The sequence below is a fragment of the Enhydra lutris genome, unplaced genomic scaffold, assembly GCF_002288905.1.
Source record: "Enhydra lutris kenyoni isolate GAN:26980312 unplaced genomic scaffold, ASM228890v2 scaffoldscaffold60, whole genome shotgun sequence".
Classification (NCBI taxonomy): Eukaryota; Metazoa; Chordata; class Mammalia; order Carnivora; family Mustelidae; genus Enhydra; species Enhydra lutris.
Genome location: NW_019154144.1, coordinates 4,446,060 through 4,464,448, shown reverse-complemented (window position 1 = coordinate 4,464,448; position 18,389 = coordinate 4,446,060). Strand labels below are relative to the sequence as shown.

General features: G+C 39.5%; 1 protein-coding gene across 1 annotated transcript in view; it reads right to left on the bottom strand.

Moving 5' to 3' along the window:
• LOC111158548 (FRY microtubule binding protein) overlaps window positions 1-18,389 on the bottom strand; it is a 266,086-nt gene that overhangs the window by 63,040 nt on the left and 184,657 nt on the right. Inside the window, exons 35-41 of the mRNA XM_022520645.1 lie at window positions 18,050-18,140; window positions 11,779-11,861; window positions 6,481-6,631; window positions 5,852-5,955; window positions 4,898-5,083; window positions 2,385-2,583; window positions 791-912 (exon numbers count right to left, since the gene is read on the bottom strand). Coding sequence (XP_022376353.1) covers window positions 791-912; window positions 2,385-2,583; window positions 4,898-5,083; window positions 5,852-5,955; window positions 6,481-6,631; window positions 11,779-11,861; window positions 18,050-18,140 — 936 coding nt within the window. The remainder of the gene's footprint in view (window positions 1-790; window positions 913-2,384; window positions 2,584-4,897; window positions 5,084-5,851; window positions 5,956-6,480; window positions 6,632-11,778; window positions 11,862-18,049; window positions 18,141-18,389) is intronic.

Here is an 18,389-nt window from a genome sequence, read left to right as displayed (position 1 = left end):
ATCGGCTATTGCAAATAATACTACAATAAACACAGGAGGTCATGTGTCTTTTCAAACTAGTGTTTTCATTTTCTTTGGATAAATGCCCAGTAGCACAATTATTCAATCATTTGATATTTCTATTTTTAATGTTTTGAGGAAATTCCATATTGTCTTCCATAGCGGCTGCACCAATTTACATTCTCACCAACAGGTAAAGAGGGTTCCTTTTTCTCCATAGCCTTGCCAACACTTGTTATTTCTTGTCTTTTTGACTCTAGCCATTCTGATAGGTATAAAGGTGATACCTCATCGTTCTTTTGATTTGCATTTCCCTGATGATTAGTAATGTTGAGCATCTTTTCATATGCATGTTGTGTCATGACCTTCTTCAAATAAAATTAATATGGGGCATAGTTTAATTCTAGTGAGGTAAACGAAGCAAGAACAGTGACCTTTGGGAATTATTTGATAAAGCATAATGCAAAAATACATGACATTAACAATCATTCAGTTAGGCACATCCAAAATAAGCCTCAAAGCTCCCTAATGAATACTCTTCTGCTATCAATGCCGATTGCAGAACTATACACACACACACACACACACACACACACACACACACACAAACACATATATAGTTCTGAATTATATACGTATAACTATTATATATAATATATATATTCTGCATATGTATACATACACACATATGCTATATCCAGAACTATATATATATATAGTCATAATGGGAAGAATACACTCCATTACAGAAAATGTTAGAAATGGCATTTGGGGAAATAGGAGAAAGTACCTGATTTGGAGTCTTTAAAAACAGATACAACATGACGTAGAAAATTAGTGAGCTGTTCAGCACTCTTTGAATTTTGATTTTTGGGTGTGATGTCTTCATGGCACCAAAGTGGACCAAATGCCCTTAAACAGAACATACAATATATTAAAAATATAACCACTTAAATATAATCATTTTGCATTTTTAAAGCCATGTATGCAGTTGTAACTTCAAGGGCATAATATGATTTTCAAATTTTACTGATTAATGTAGGGTTAATTTTAGTCTTGTAAAGCTCTTAAGAGCATCCTCTAACTGATTTAATTTACAGAGGTATATTTTTTCTTAAGTTTTACTCACAAAATGAAAACCTCACAAAATTTACTCACGAAATCAAAACCTCTCAATTCACCAGAACAGTGTTTACACATAACAGGCACTATGTGTTTGTCAAATAAAGTGATATAAAATGTTGATTAAAATATAGGTTTAGACACAGACTCCATTTGTACACTCTAGATCTGCAGAGATGATGTTTTTATCAGGATCATATCATTAGGTTGCCAAATACTGTAGAAACAAATTGAAGATACAGCCTCTGATATCTACTTGGTTTTCAACGGGAAGAACGAATGGAGCCAGATGTGAGAATTTCAGAGAACACCCTTTCCAACCCATGGTACTGACAGTGTTGAGTGGTGAGCATGCTTTTATTCTCCACAAATCATTCAGGTCTCTGAGATACCCTGGTTGTATGCACCATCAACTCCCTTCCGAAGCTTCCTGTTCATTAAATCCTATATTGAACTGAAAGCTACAAGGAATACTCTGAAATTAACCAAGGGAAGAAAATGCTTTTCTCATTTTTTTGCATTAATTGATGCATTTGTGGAAGAAAGAAAAATCGAGGGTATCAGATAACACTGATATAGACTAGACTTCCAGGATTTAATGCACGGAGAAAGAGAGCTGCCCTCCCCCCATACAGTCACAGGTGAGCCTGGTTTTCTTAATGCAAATGCTGGACCTTGGGGTGCTAAAAATTCTGAACACTTATAAGCTAAATTGTTCAGTAGGAGAACCAGAAGACCTAAAAAACAGAATTGCTTGCATCTCTTCTTGATTTTTGATCATCAGTTTGCTTCCTTTCCTATCATGCTTCCTAATGTGTCTGACTTCCATTTATAAATGACTCTGGATTAGATGAACAGACAATGGTCCCCTCTGCAGCTGCTCCTGGGTCGACCGTGGCTAATACATTTAGTTTCCTGAGCAATGTGCTTTGCCAAGTCTCAGAACTCCCGGATCCTGGCAGCTCTAACAGATGATTAAAGTCATCCTCACCATGGGGTGCTACTGTGTCCTGCCTCCATCTGCTGCATTGTTTTTGTACGTGGAACCCCCCCGCCCATCAACTGTGCCATCACTGAGATCTTAGACAACTTTTGCCAGGATCTACCTGGTGCACAAACTTCCACAGACGCAATTTAGAGGAGAAAAGAAGGCTTTGCTACAGCCGCGGGCTCGGTTTTCCATCTGAGTGGTTTTAGATGGATGACATTTCCCTCAAAAGACCAACCTAAAGCCAAGGCCCTGTCTCCTGACCCCTCACTACCTGGTTGTCAGAAACTCAATGAGCTTGTTTGCCTTCTCATCCACTTCAGCAGTTGTGTCTGTATCCTCCACCTCCTGGGTCATCTGTGGGAGGTTCCCGCTGCTGCCCCCCAAACTGATGCTGGAGGACGTGGAACTGGAGCTTAGCCCCGAGTCTGGCACTGGGGATGACTGGTCCTCTCTCAGGAAATCAAAGCCACCTGGTGGGACAAGAAGGTCAAGGCAGAATGTGCTAGGCAGGTGCTTCGTGTGGTTAGGAGATGAGCAAAGAGAAGTGCGTAGTTATTTAAATGTTTTGGAGAAAACATTTGATTGTGGCTGTGGTTACCATGAGATGAAAGTGATATTCTTCTCCGGCTTCTGGAATAGTTGCACTGTTGTGTAAACCAGGGTATCTTTTGTAATAGGAGTGTGATCTGCTGTTTTCTACTCTGGTGTGTGTATCGATCCTTTCTCAGAAGAAGTGGGGTGTGTGTGTGTGTGTGTCTCTGTGTGTGCATTCATGCACATATGTGCACACGTGTCTGTTTGCATATGTGTCTGTGTGCACACGCACACACATAAGCACAGACCCACAAACAGTTCCACTACACATCTGGACCCAACTGTGCTGTTCGTAAATTATTCCTGGGTTTTAGACTTCTTAAATTGGTGAAATGATACCATTTTTGAGGATACCAGCACCTAGTAATTGATATTTATACATATAACATCTAAGTTATATGTTTTGAGAAAATGAACTTACAACTGTGAGTATTATGTGCATATTAATATGTTTTAATAAAATAGATCTCATGGCAGTCAAAGAAATATGGTAGAAACAAATACTATGTTTTTTTCCCCACCTCAGATTTGGTTATCATTCTGCATCTCTGGGTGTGTTGTTGGTTTGGGAAAATGTATATACAAAACCCCCTTTTCTCCTACTTAATAATCATAAAAGTCCATAGTAACTGACAGATACCCTGAAATAGGAGTGAGAAGCCACAGGCCTGAATATCACCTCTGCCATTTGTTGTGCAATCTCAGGGAGTTTACATGACTTCTCTGTACCTTAGTTTCCAATTATAAAAGAGTAAGACAGTAATTTCTATCACACAAGTTTTCAACCTAGATTTGAAAGGAATCAGAGTTGAAATTAGATGTTCAAGAAGTATTTAGTAAATGTTTATGAAGAGGAGACACTTTCCAAACCCTTTGTACACCTATTCCACGTATGCTATAGATTCAATTATCTTACAGTACTATCTGTTGTTTGTCTTAACTACAGCATATTGTATTTTGTTCCATTAGTGCCCACTTTATGCTATATCAGCAGAATTAGTGAATACAAAACAGATGCACTCAGGGCCATGCAACTTAATGGACATTACAACGTTCTCAGTCTAAGACCATGTGCTTAATAGAATACATCTTTATCTTGGGAAGTTGGGAAAGCAAGAAGTCTTCAGATTCTTTTAATTAAACATCAACAGTAAAGAGAGTTTTGTGTTTCTGAGAGGCAACTGATGGGTTATGTTCAATAAACTGTAGCTCGGTTTAAAACAAAGGGCTTAAACTGAGATCAGTAGTCCTGATGTCTCAGACTCAGTGACTTTGTGTTTGTTTTCCAAAGAAATATCTTAATGTTGTCAAAGGACAAGATGGCATTGAGCACAACTGATGAGTAAAAGGCACAGTCTCTTCAAGATTATGAATAAAGTACATAGTGACATATGGAAGGGCCATACCATATCCAGGGCCAGTGTAACATACAAAATAGTCAGGAATGTTAGTTCATTCTCATTTTAAGATATTTTAAATGTTCCGATTCTAAATGAAAACCACTGGCCAACCCTTTTGGGAAAGCTTTCATGAATAGCTGGACACAGCCGAGTAATTTGACCCAAACATGACTCAGCTAATGCTTTCTGTTCTCATTTCTAAGAAGAAAATTTTGGTTTTAAAAAAGCAATGGTTCTTAGTAGACTTCCATTCATGGTGCCTTCCAGAAAAATCAATTACTTTAATAAAGTGAAAATTCCCTCAGGGGAACCAGAAGGTACACAAGTGATACATCGGGCACCTTGGCAATGACCTCTCTCAAGGTGATGGAGACGGTCACTGTTTTGTACATTCTCATCTTTCAATGTTTGATGCTCTTGGCCAAAAGGCATCTTAATTTTCAATGTTATCAGTAGGAGCATATTTAAGAAGAGCAGCAAGCATAATAATAAGTAAAAAGACATCTGAAAATATTCAATAAGGAAGAAGGATTTTGAGAACCAAGTTGACCATCAGGTGGAATGGTGCATATTTATGGTGCAGCTACTTGCTTGCTTGGAAAGTTGGGGGGTGATCATATTAGGGAAGTTAGTTTGGGCTCCACTGACACCTTAAGTTATCTTCGCATTTGTGATTCTGGAAAGTTGGGGGGTGATCATATTAGGGAAGTTAGTTTGGGCTCCACTGACACCTTAAGTTATCTTCGCATTTGTGATTCTGTCTCAGGCTCTCTGCCACTCCTTTCGTTACCTGTGTAGAGATACTCTGGCTGATAAGCTGGCTGAATTGTGAGAGTCTTCGCTTCGCCCATCTCTCGAGTCTGCAGGAGCATAGAAGCAATGGCATGAAAATTGCTGTTGCAAGAGAGGGCAATCAAGAGGTGAAGGAGCAATTTTTTGCTGTGTTCAAAGACTTCAGGCCGGTAATGGTCCAAACCTGGAACAAAACGGTGGAATCTCTTAGTATAAACAAGTTTTAAGCTCATTTAGATTCCAGGGATAGTAAAGATTCCAAGTCACTCGGGAGGAACACGTTAAAAGAATGTTTGGTTTTCTTTGTTATTGTTTGTGTTACCAACATAAAGAAGTTGGGCTTAGGAAAAATAAAATGCTTTATTCCTCAAATCAAATGTTCTCATAAAAATGCTGATAGATGGACTTTTCTTGACCTCTCAGTAGCATTTGACATGGTTAGCATTCCTCCTTCCTGGGATGTTCTCTTCCCTGGATCACTCTGTTAACTGAAAGATTCTAGCTTTGTTCATCTCTCTTTAACTAAACTTCTGAGTCTCCCCAGCTTGTTCCTCTTCCCTTTTTTGCTCTACAATTTGGCTATCTTAAAATCTCAGCACTTGGCCCACTGTGCTCTACATCCTTTCTCTCTATGTGCTAACAGTGTCTCATGGCTTTAAATTGATCCCATCTAGCCAAAGACACTCAAAGAGATCCCACTTGTTTTGGGTATCTTTATAGGTATAGCATTGGCAAAGTACCACCCTATAATGCAGTGATAGGGCAATTTTAAACAATGACTGGTCAAGTGAAATTGTAGAGCCGATGTCACATAGAAGAAATGAAAAATGGAAGAGACTAAATCTTTCAGAAATGAGGAAAGCAGGATGTCAATGTAAAAGGAAGGCTCTCTGGATTACATCTATAGGTTTTTGACCCTATTGGCTAGAATTCCTCTTGGATCCAGTCTTACCTAAGAAGACAGCATGAAGTAATAATGGTAGATGAAGAGCCCAATCTTCTCTCACACTGTGATCCACCACCATCTCAGTCATAAAAATAACAGCAATATTGCACCTGATCAATGACATGATGAAATTAATGTAACTTCTGAAGAGGATGGAAACACATTGATAGATCATTAAGTCACAGTTAAAAAAACTCATAAGCCCTGCTGAAGAATTATGTAAGACCCTTAATCCAGGGAAATGGAGTTTAATTTCTGACATAGCACAGAACTCCACAAAGAGAAGAAACGTTGGCTGAGTTGATCACGTAACAGGGAGACTTACTAGTCACTTGGTAATTAAGAGCTGAGGGAGGAAGAGTTACTCACAACCTAAAAATCATCACAGAATGCATATCCATATCCAGACCGCATCGAGGAAAATTTCCGAGTTACAAGGCAGCTTTGCACTGAGGTTAATATTCAACCAAACTCTATAAATACACTGAGAGCTGTAAGTCAAGCCGCGCATGGTCCCTCTGATTTCAAAGGTCATTTCATTTGATGGGACCTGGAATGATTTCCCTCTCCTCATAGGAGGAAAAGTCCAGCCAAAGCTAAGCAGTCATTTCCCTCTACCCACACATGCTACTTACCTGTGGAGGGGCCCCCGGGGAGTGATGGTCTCTGGGAGGTAGTCAACCAGGGGGGCCCAGCATCCTCCAGTACAAGGCATGGGGAGGGGCTGCGGCTGTTTGGTCTCTGTAATAGTCAAGAGCCAGCCCGTGTAGGGAGAAATCGGGTCATCTGTAGGGTGAGAAAGACAAGCGTGTGCTATTTTTAGGGAGAGATGATTTTTGTTTTCCCTACTTGGTGTTTGTAGAAAGAATCTTACAAATTTAGGCTAGTAAAAATAACTTTCTAACCATCTCATTTGGTGAGTATGAATTATAGGATCAATGGGTTAGAATCACTTGATTAGACTTTTGAGTCCCTTTTTTGATAATCTAATATATAATTATGCATTACAGAGCAATGGGAAATATAGACACACAAAGAGAAAACATTAAATCATGCAAATTCTCATCATTGTGAGAACTTGGTCTTTCTCCAATCTTTCCTATTTCAGTAAAATATAACTCCATATTTCCAATTTGTTCAGGACAGGAGCCTTAGAACTATCCCCGATTTCTCTTTCACATCTCACATCCAACTCGTAATCATGACAATAATGATGAGGATAACAGTAATAAAAACAATAATAACATTAAGAACTAACACAGGGAGTGCTTCCTTTACACCAGGCACTGATCTATGCATTGCATATATTCTTTTAAAAGATTCATATATTTATTGTGGGGGCAGAAGGATAGGCCTGATGTGGGGCTAGATCTCACAACCCCGAGATCATGACCTGAGCCAAAATCAAGTCAGATGTTCAACAGACTGAGCCACCCAGGCGCCCCTGCATTGCACATATTAATAGCCCAATAATAGGTACCTCTTACCCTTACTTTACAGAGGGGAAACAGAGGTTAGGTAACGTGGCATCATATTCAGTGAGCTCTACCCTCAAAACAAATCCAGAAGAAGATCACTTTTCACCATTGCCATTGCTGCCAGTGTAAGCCACCATGTTCTCTCACATGGAGACTGCAATGGCCTCCCTACAGTCTGCCCTCCTTGCCCCTCTACAGTCTGTTTACTACTGAGCAGACAGAGCAATCTTTTGGAATCAGAAGTTCATTTCCATCTCTCTCTTTGCTTGACACTCTCCAGTGGCTCCCCTTTCCACTCAAAATGATGTTTCAAACTCTACACCATGGCCTTTAAGGCCTTACGAGGTCTATTACTCTCTTGGCTCATCTCCTCCTACCATCCTCCTTGCTTACACCACCTCAGTCATTCTGGCTTTCTTGCTGCTCTGTGATCACACGAGACACCATTAAACTTCAGGGCCTTCCCATTTGGCATTCCCTTTGGCTGCAGTCCTTTTCCCTGGAGAGCCTGTGGCTCCTTTACCTCACACAGGTCTCTGACCCAGGACCACTCTATTTAAAGATTTTTTTTTTTTTTTATTCATTTGACAGATAGAGATCACAAGTAGGTAGAGAGACAGGCAGAGAGAGAGGAGGAAGCAGGCTCCCCGCTGAGCAGAGAGCCCGATGCGGGGCTCGATCCCAGGACCCTGGGATCATGACCTGAGCCGAAGGCAGAGGCTTTAACCCACTGAGCCACCCAGGCGCCCCCAGGACCACTCTATTTAAAATCTACCTCCCACTCCAATCACTTTCTATCCTCTCACCCTGCTTTAGTTTTCCTTCCTGGCACAGTTCACCTATTCATAGGCACTGGGTCCCTCTTCTGACTCTCATATGAGCTCCACAACAGTGGAGACTTTATTTTGTTCATTGTTGTTTCCCTAGTACCTTGAACAGTATCTGACAGTAGTAGGGAATCAACAAATAGCTTTTGAATGAAAGACCTTCCTCAACTCTATCTTTAAAGTAAATACAGCAATGAGTTTGAAAACAACCTAACCTTACACCTAAAGGAGCTAGAAAAAGAACAAACCCCAATCCACCAGAAGGAAGGAAATAATAAAATTAGAGCAGAAATAAATGTTACAGAAACTAAAAACAAATACAACACATCAATGAAACCAGGAGCTGGTTCTTTGAAAAGATCAACAAAGTTAATAAGCCTCTAGCCAGACTCATCATGGAGCTCCTTCTTAACCATGCTCTCAGTAGAGGCCAGCGGCATTAAGACAAGCAGTTCCACAGGGGGCCCCATAATATGGGCCAGGTACATGTCTTCAGACAAGCTCACTCTGTCCTACAACTCAACTTGTAGTGTATTAAGAAGGGTGTATTAGATCATCTTTAAGCAAATTCTATTATATGTAGTTTTTCTTGGCTGCGCTCTTGAAAGGCAGTAAGAGATAACAGCTTTAAGGATGCTGTACTATGTAGAACTCTGTCCTTAGCGGTTAACAGAACCAGTGGAGGGGGTGTCTTCCCATTGTGAAAACTGAGCCTTCAGGCAAGGGCAGGCACGAGGACACAGCCCACTTCTGGGATGTTAGGGAAGGGAGTTTTCCAAGGGCAAGTTCAGGATTTGCCTCAAAGCGTTAGGTCTTACTAACACTCCAAAAATCAAGCAACTGGAACCCTATAAATTCCATGCCATCAATCTTGGCCACGATGGTTTTAGCCCAGGAGAAATGTAAAGCATGTGTGACAATTCTTCTCAGACCTCCCAGTAAATTACCTACAGAATGTTTCAGTTTCAGCAAATGAATGTTTTGACTAAGTGTCTAGGATAAGCTCATTGTAAAATGTACTTCTAAGTAATTAGCTACTCTATAATAAAACTTAAAAGGAGAGCAGAAATGGAAAGAATATCAAAGAATTCAGAAAAAAAGAAACTTGTCAGATTTCTGTTAGGAAAGGATATACTTTTCTTTGTTTCGATGATGTTCTAGGATACACATCTGACCAGCAAAAATGTACTGGATTGTTAGATGAGGAATAAGTTGGACTGAAACTGGTTTTCTACTGTTGGGTCTAAACTACTAGGCCTCACCTGCTATCCAGCTCAACTAGTTGTATCCTTATTATAGGGTTAAGTACACTAGCATATGGCCTTAGAAAATAATGCAGATATTTTAAGTAGTTCTAAAAAAGCTTACATCATACTGGTGGGAAGATTTTTATAGATCTGTGTCTTAATCTGTTTTTTGTCCATTTTACTCAAGGGTTTTTGTTTTTAATAATAGGAAGTATTCTCAGGAGGCTGCACACAGTCCTTCCACCTAGGTAAACCCAGATTCTGAAGCCCTGGGGCACTAGGTCTCTCCTGATTCCTTCTTACTCTTTCTATCTCTAGTGATCCTCCCAGGAATTCAGGGAGAAAACAATGGCCCTTCACATACACCAGATGCGTGGCTATAAGGTTTTGGAGTTGAGCCTACTGATCTTTGCTTTTCTTATGGCACAGGCCATTTCCCTCACTGTGTAGCTAGAACCAAAAATACACCAGGGAGGACCCAGTTACCAAAGTCCCAAGGGGATTTGTGCCCTATTAGATGTGCTGCCCCTTCCAGACAGCCAGAGTTAAGTTCTATTGCTTAAACATCTAGAAAACCATCTTAGCAGATATTTTTTGGATTTTTCTGTGATGAGAATATGGTTTGAGTCACTTGATTTCATTTCCTCTTATATGAATAATTTAAAACAGAAGCTCTCAGTCCCCAAATGACATGCTATGAACTGGAACTTCTCTGGCCAGTAACTGCCACCACATCAAGGTTATTATTGACAGACGACTCAATTGAACTCAAATTTTGTACCCAAATTTTCCCATTAAAACGCTGCTTATTTTATGCCACACAACAAGTTTGTAAAAACAACATTCTAGGTGAAATAGAGGCCATGATGAAAGCATCCACAACTTTTACAACTTCAAAGCTTTCACAACTATTCACTATAGTTTTTTTTTCCTCTTCACAAATACTTCTATTACTTTTTTTTTTTTTAAAGATTTTATTTATTTATTCGACAGACAGAGATCACAAGTAGGCAGAGAGAGAGAGGAGGAAGCAGGCTCCCCGCTGAGCAGAGAGCCCGATGTGGGGCTCGATCCCAGAACCCTGGGATCATGACCTGAGCCGAAGGCAGAGGCTTTAACCCACTGAGTCACCCAGGCGCCCCTGCTTCACCTTTTCATGATGCAATTTTTTTGTCCTCAAATTCTGAGTTATTATTACACAGCAAGCAGACTTTTCTTGAACTAATAGCTCTCCATTTCTCAGCTACTACTCTCCTCATTTGTACAATCTAGTCCCATCCTAAACTGATGGTCGGTGCCCCTGAGATTTCAAATATTCAGTGTTTGGTGAGTATGGTCCCCTGATAGGGCACAGAAGAAAAGAAAGTACAAAGGACTTTATTTTATCTCAGAATGATAGTAAGAAGTTATATAGGGGCATAGTTGAAACTTAACCTACGTTAGAGAATGGCAACTATATATGGATTTTAGCTATCCTTTCCATTGGTATTTTCAATGCTGGAGATGCCTGACTATGCATTAAGAAGGAGAGCCAGGACAGCTGAAACACAGTGTCATTACAACTCTGTAGCCCTTACCCACTCTACACATTTTCCATAAAAACAAAACAAATCAGAACAATAGCTACAGAGGCCCTGTGCTTTGACAAATGAAACTAACTCATGAAATACCACCATACTTAAAATTTCCACCAAAAGAGACACTTAAATCCCACCAGATAGTTTACTGATTTCGTAAGCATAGCAAAATGTCCCAGGGAGCGTTCTTTGGTTCCAGAATTTCTGCAGCACTTGTGACCAAGTGCTACCCTTTACCTGCTCAGTATCCACAGAAGCTGTCCAGGGCTTAAACAAAATAAATGACTGCATTGACCTTTTTGGTGTTCCCACCTTCCCAGGGTACGAAGAAATTCCTGTGACAGTTACATCTCCCAGTTTAGTGAGGTCTTCCCTTGGCTACTGAGACTACGCCATGGAGAGAGATTCAATGTGAAAACAGATCCTCCCCTGGGCGAGCTGACTCCCAGAGCTTAAAGGTCAAATCCACTCTTAAGACAGGTCGAAAACCTGAAATGCAATATCTGTTCTCTAGTGGGACAATTTCTTACTAGGCTCTCCCCAACTGCATCACCAAGGAAGAATGCCACGCATAAAAAATACGGATTTGGGCGGTAGTTTGACGTTTTCTAATTTCGATTTGTTCACTGCATGGCTTGCTTTGACTTTTAAGATGCTGACTCTGTGCTCACCTGCAGAGTTGGATTATGTGGTTACTTAAGATTTATGGGTCTCTTTTCAGTAATTAGAACAGGAATAATCAAAATGCTCATTTCCCACTCCCCAGCCACCTGTATTCCGTCTGAACAACCTGCTGGCACTTACTTTTATCTTCATCATACGATCCTCCAGAACTATTGCTGTATCTTGACTCTAGGCGGGTGTGGGCTCTGATGACGTTACTAAACCTTCAAATACAAGAACAATCATTGGAAATGCTGACACGTGTGTGTGTGTGTGTGTGTGTGTGCAGTTACTCATAAACACATATTATTATTCAGTGGTTGAGTTTTTTGGCAGTGAGTTCCAATGATGCTTTTCCTCAAAGAATACTGTAAAAATTGTACCTCAAGCATTTTGTTTTCCTTGAGAGGGTCAGTGTGGTCACCCTTGCTCAGATTCATGGGTTCAAGCCTTCATAAGATACGTATTTTAAGGTTAATATTTGGACTGAGCCAGAATATAACATTTGTTAGAAAGAAAATGGAAATGACACTGAATAATTTAAATCCCTATTCACATGGTAACCTGGCATAAGGCAGGTGGTCAGTAAGTAATGGCTGACTGATTAAGTCAAAACAGATAGACTTGGGAATATATAAAAATGGTTTCCTAACAAACCCTGGGCTTTATCAGCTTTATAGTTTCCCTTAAAATGATCTATAGGTTTTCAGGAAAATGTCCTATGTGAGGAAACGGGTTGAGAAAGGTTATACAACTTGTCAACCACAGAAAGGTGGCAGGAGGAGGGTGCTTTGAGAGCCATGCTGCCTCTGAGCAGACGAACAGGTGACTTTAGGGCGGAGCTCTCCCTCACTAGCTCTGTGACCTTGGCCAAGTCCTGTATCTCCCTGGGGACCCTATGTCAAAAAGGAGTAAGAATACTTCACCATTTACTTCACTGGGGTTGTTGTGGCAATCAAAAGAAATAACACAAGAACGTTTCCCACACTGTGAGACATCCAGCTCTAAGGGATTAGTTATTATATCTCTACCTTGAATTTCTAGAATGCCTTGCCTTCTCTCTTCAGGGCACTAAAGGTTTTCAAATCAATAGCATTTTTGTCATCCACAGGCCTACAACGTAGGGCAAGGGGGTGACTGAAGGGAAGTGATGATAAAATTTTATATTTATTTTATATCAAATGATCAACAGGTTTTATCTACTTAATATATATGTAGTCAAAGCAAAGAACTAAGGTTATCTAGAAATATCTGGAAAATTCAAACTAGAGCAGGTGTGGTCCCCTTCGTTACTGGTGTTCTGCCTTAATTGACAACAGATCAACACTCTATTTCCCTCTATAACACTGGGGAATGCAGGGTTGTATCTATCCTCCAGTCAATGGAGAAAAAGAGATGCTTTAGGAAAAAGTCTTGGAAGTGCCATTAAGACACCTACCTTGTCCCAGTGTTTAACCTCAGAAAATTGGTGATTTAGATTTGCTGAGCACAGAAATGTAATAGACTATAATGACTTTGGTTTTTTTCTTTTTTTTAAATTTAGTTTTGTCACTTTTTAAAAATTTTACTTTTTCAGTGTTCCAAGATTCATTGTTTATGCACCACATCCAGTGCTCCATGCAATACGTGCCCTCCTAAATACCCACCACCAGGCTCACCTGTCCCTTCACCCCTCTCCCCTCCAAAACCTCAGTTTGTTTCTCAGAGACCACAGTCTCTCGTGGTTCCTCTCCCCCTCCAATTTCCCCCAACTCCCTTCTCCTCTCCATCGCCCAATGTCCTCCGTGTTATTCCTTATGCTCCACAACTAAGTGAAACCATATGATACTTGACTCTCTCTGCTTGACTTATTTCACTCAGCACAATCTCCTCCAGTCCCGTCCATGTTTGACTTTGGTTTACTGACCTCTTCGATGTTGGCTGCAACTGACACAGCCATCTTTTCCATAATAACTCTGTATTTCAAGCATCATTGTCATATCTTTTGGGCTAATGCTTTGTGAATCCATACAACAGAACAGCTAGAACATCTGCTCAGTCTGTCTACATCAGACTGAACTTAACGGAATTAGAAAAGTGACCAACCTATTACCTTCTGAAGACATTCTTTAATCATATTTGTGCTGACAAATATAAAATTAAAAACAGTGTAGGCAGAGCCCATTCAGCAATATCAGGGGGAAAGGAATTCCACGTCTGGAGACTTCCATGGGACAGAGCTCATGAACCATAAACAGTATTTGCTGGTTTTATAATGACACTCTGGAAGGGTCAGGCAAGAAAGAATTATAGAATGGATGGCAGTTCTTCTCTTTTCCTTTGAGATGCATATAAAGGAGGATAAGGCAGAGGTTATGAAGCCAAGACGAACAAGGGCAACAAGTCCCTTCCAGACTGTTCTCTTTACTCTGGAGAAGGTCAAAACCATAGTGTAGCAAAGTATAAGCTTGGCAACAACAACAACAAAAAAGTAAAAACTGGCTCCTAAAATCTGTTATTTTCCTTTGCTTTCCTGGCTTGAAGAAAACAATTTCAGTCTGGGCTTTAGAAAAATTTCAAGGATTAAGTAGACCAAATACCCTTTTAACATCAAAGGTACATGTCTTAAGAAATATATCATGAATATCACTTTGATAAGAGAAAAACTAGGAGGACAAAATGTTTCTCTAAATTTTAACTTGCTGATTTAGCTCAAAGTAATACTTAGGAAACTTTTTGTAGATTATTAATTCCTATCCCTGTATCAACAGAGATCACCAGAAATTTATAAATTTGAAGCTTATTGCTTTGGCTCCCTGTGAAAAATCCTTTCATGGAACTATACATTTATCAAATAAGGATTAAGGGTTGATACATTAAAAATACTTATGGTTCTGCATATTTTACAAACTGCTATCATAGCTATTTTAATAAAAAAATGTATTCGCTTTGTTGTTTAACAAAAAAAAATTCAACATGATAAATCCTTCTTTGATTTTAGGGTAGTTTCGGGGTGCCTGGGTGGCTCAGTTGGTTAAGTGTCTGTGTTCGGCTCAGGTCATGATCCTATGGCCTTGGAATCGAGTCTTGCCTCATTGGGCTCCCTGCTCAGCGGGAAGCCTCCTTCTCCCTCTCCCTTTGCCCCTCCCCCAGCTTATACTCTTTCTCTCTCTCTTGCTATCTCTGTCAAATAAATAAATAAAGTCTTTAGAATAATAGGAATTTAGGGTAGTTTCTGTTAGTAGCTTCCAATGAATTGTTTTATTTTTACACTTTCATTGTATTTCATTCACTGTATTCTTTTTTACTTTGGCTCTTGAAGAACTCAAGGTTAGGTTAATATTAACTTTTAGTAGTTTTCCTTAGTGAGCACTTGAGGAATTTTGACACAACTATCTTACTCTTCTCTTAGCTTGGCCCTTATTCTTTTACCCTTGTTTTAATCTGAACTTTTTGTTAGTAGACATGATAGTATTAAACATTACCAAAATACATCAAAGGACCATTAATCTAGCTGGGAAAAAAACACGGCATCAGGCCTACTTCTTTGCACAACTCCATGGCGCCCCCTGGAGCCCAATCATGTATTTTGGGGACTAATACCCCCAGGAGTTGAGTAACACAGCAGTCTGCTCAGTATTTCTGACCAACTGTATCTGTAGAGTCTTTGTCTACAGGACTGTAAGTAACTCTTCTGTAATGGGGTTAGCAAGAGGGAGGGAGAAAGAGGGGCCAGATGGTGTTTGGACAACTTATCTCTGGGGCTATGAGATTTCTCCCATTTTCATTCACATACTGAATAAATATTATAGAATCCCTCCTACGTATAGCGTTATAGGCTAATTATTAAGGATAGCAATATTTGTATGGGATATATGGTCTCTGTTTTCCAAAAATGAAAATCTAGTGGTTGAGACAAGCATGTGTACAAGTACCTATAAATCAACATGAAAGAGTCTACAAGAAGGAAGTGTAATAAGTAGATTCAAAAGAAATAAGGTATTTTAGTCTGCTTTCATAGAAAAGAGAGAATGTATTAGAGAAATCGTGCAGGTGGAGTACAGGATCAATGGAATAATGGTATCCTTTGGGATAGAATAGTCATATATGTATGATCATATTTATACTTACTTAAATACAAATATGATCAGTAAAGCTATAGATAAATAGATATGGCCATTACGAAAGGACCAGATATATATGTATATGTATAAAAAGTATGGGTACATAAATGTGTCAGGCTTTCCAATGGCCAACAGAGATATGGTGAGAGAGAAAGACAGCAAGAGTTAAAAAAGAAAGCCTCTATTCGAGGTGTTCTCTGGTCTCAATATTAGAGAGATGATTGGCTTCTTAATTTCAAGGGCCACCACTAAAAACTTGGGCAGGACACTCAGGACTCTGGTCCTTAAGGGGCCTTTGTAGTGAGATGTTAATATATAGACATTCATCACGTTTCTACCCTAAATAAAATGAAGATTGGAAAATTCAGTCTAGACAATAAATGATAAAGAATGTTACACTCCAAGTAGGAAGTAGAAATCTCTTTAGAGACATATGTGATTATTTACCATGAGGAAATTTTCCAAAGAAGGTGATAATAAATATGGACTAAAAACATGTTAGTTAATCATCACGTATTGTCATTGATGTGGGAAGTGTGAAAACCTTTACTCATTTCCAAGAAAAAAAGAAAGGACTTTATTAGTGATCTGTACAGGGTGAGGTCTACGCTCATGACTCACTGGGTTTGGGCTTTTTGCCTGAAGGAAAGCTCCTGTGATTGACCATTGGAATTAAGGCAGTGCAGCAACCCAGGAATGGATGCACTGAGGAGTCTGATAAGGGCCTGCCCGAATTGGAAATGAGCCTTCAAAACTCCAAAGGCAGTCCATCTTACATCAGATACCCTTCCACCTGCAGCCCCCACCATATTCTCATGCAGGATGAAATCCTGAGGACGGTCATGAAGCATCTGGAAGCATTATGGCTTGACCGAATTATTTCTATTATTTGATCTACTGAATTTTCTCCATTATGAATTTCTATGAGTATCTCATCCTTGTTACTAATTTTTTTGGATTTTTAAAAATTTATTTTTGTGCATGCATGCGTGCGCACAAGAGGGAGCAAGGGAGTGGGGAGTGGGGGCAGAGGGAGAAGCAGATTCTCCGTTGAACAGGGAGGCTGATACGGGACCCAGTCCCAGGACCCCTGGGATCATGACCTGAGGTGAAGACAGACACCTAACCATCTGAGCCACCCAGATGCCCCCTTATTTCTAATTTCTTAAGTGAAAGGGCTCCTCAGGAGTTTTCATCAGAAAATGGTCAGCCTAAGGAGTTTCCGATACCCATGAGAATAAATATATATAATAATATAATAAATATTTATATATAACATATATTTATATATAATAAATAATAAATTAATATAATAATTTATTATTATAATATATTATATATGCATTATACTCATAAATTAATATAATGATAAATAACAAATAAATAAACATTTATATATAAATAAATATAAGTCATTATATTTATTTAAAAATAAAAATAGTTTTTAAAGATTTTAAAAATATATTTATTTATTTAGGGCACAGATTGGGGGGGGCAGAGGGAGAGGAAGAGAGAAAATACTTAAGCAGACTACCCGCTGGGCACGGAGCCCAACACAGGCTAGATCTCAGGACCCTGAAGTCATGACCTGAGTTGAAAATAAGAGTCAGATGCTTAACCAACTGAGCCACCCAGGCACCCCATCTAAGTTTTATTTTTGGAGTCCTATTTATTTCTTTTTGTTTGTTTCTCTGTTCTTCACAATTAACCACAGGAAATAGTGATGTAGATTTTACTTATTTATGAGTTAGTCTCTAGGCAGTGTAAAGGGGCAAGAGAAATGTCATAAGAGCTAATGTGAAGGGACTAGAGGCTTCTTTTAGCAGGAAAAGGCAGCGTTGTTGGTTAACCAAATTTGACCACATCGAGATGTAATAAAAATGATGACATTCATAGAACTCACCTCAAGACAACTACTCAATCTCTAAGTAATCATTCCATAGTCAGATCTTAGATTTTCACATGGAAATTCCCTCTAATTCCAGATGGTCTGTGCCAACTCACAGAACAACGAGTGGTTTTTAGTAAGCCCTGTGGTAAGTGGGTTTCGACCACCAGAATGACATCCATCTTAATCTCTCTCTTCTCTAGCTTTTCTCAGGGAGAAATCATTATCTTTAAGGATATACAGAGCAGAATCAGAGTCAGTTTGTGTTTCTAAAAGCAAAGAAGAGTGTGTGTGTGTGTGTGTGTGTGTGTGTGTGTATGTGTGTGTATAATTTATGAAACACTGCAAACTCTTACTGATGCCTTTGTGTAGACTATTGCTGAAAGTCATACCGGATATTAAGCCAAATTAGTGCACCAACCTCTCATCAGATTCTTTCAATATCTTGCTCTCCTCAGCATCTGGGAAACTGTCTTGGCCGGCAACCACCGTGTTGCTGCTGGAGGTGGTTCCTGTAGGTAGGATTAGAAAAAAATGTTGGGGGGAAGGGTTAAGCCCAGTTCTCAAGTAATTACAGTGAAGGATTTCTGATAAAATCTCATGTTTGAAAGACTCCTTACATCTTCCGTACAATCTCAGACATTCTAAACAAACTTCCAAGCCCACACCACCGAAATGGGAGAATCCCAGACATCTGTTATGGTCAAACCAAATTCCTCAACTCTTTTATAAAGTGAGGCTACAACATTCTTGAAACATTT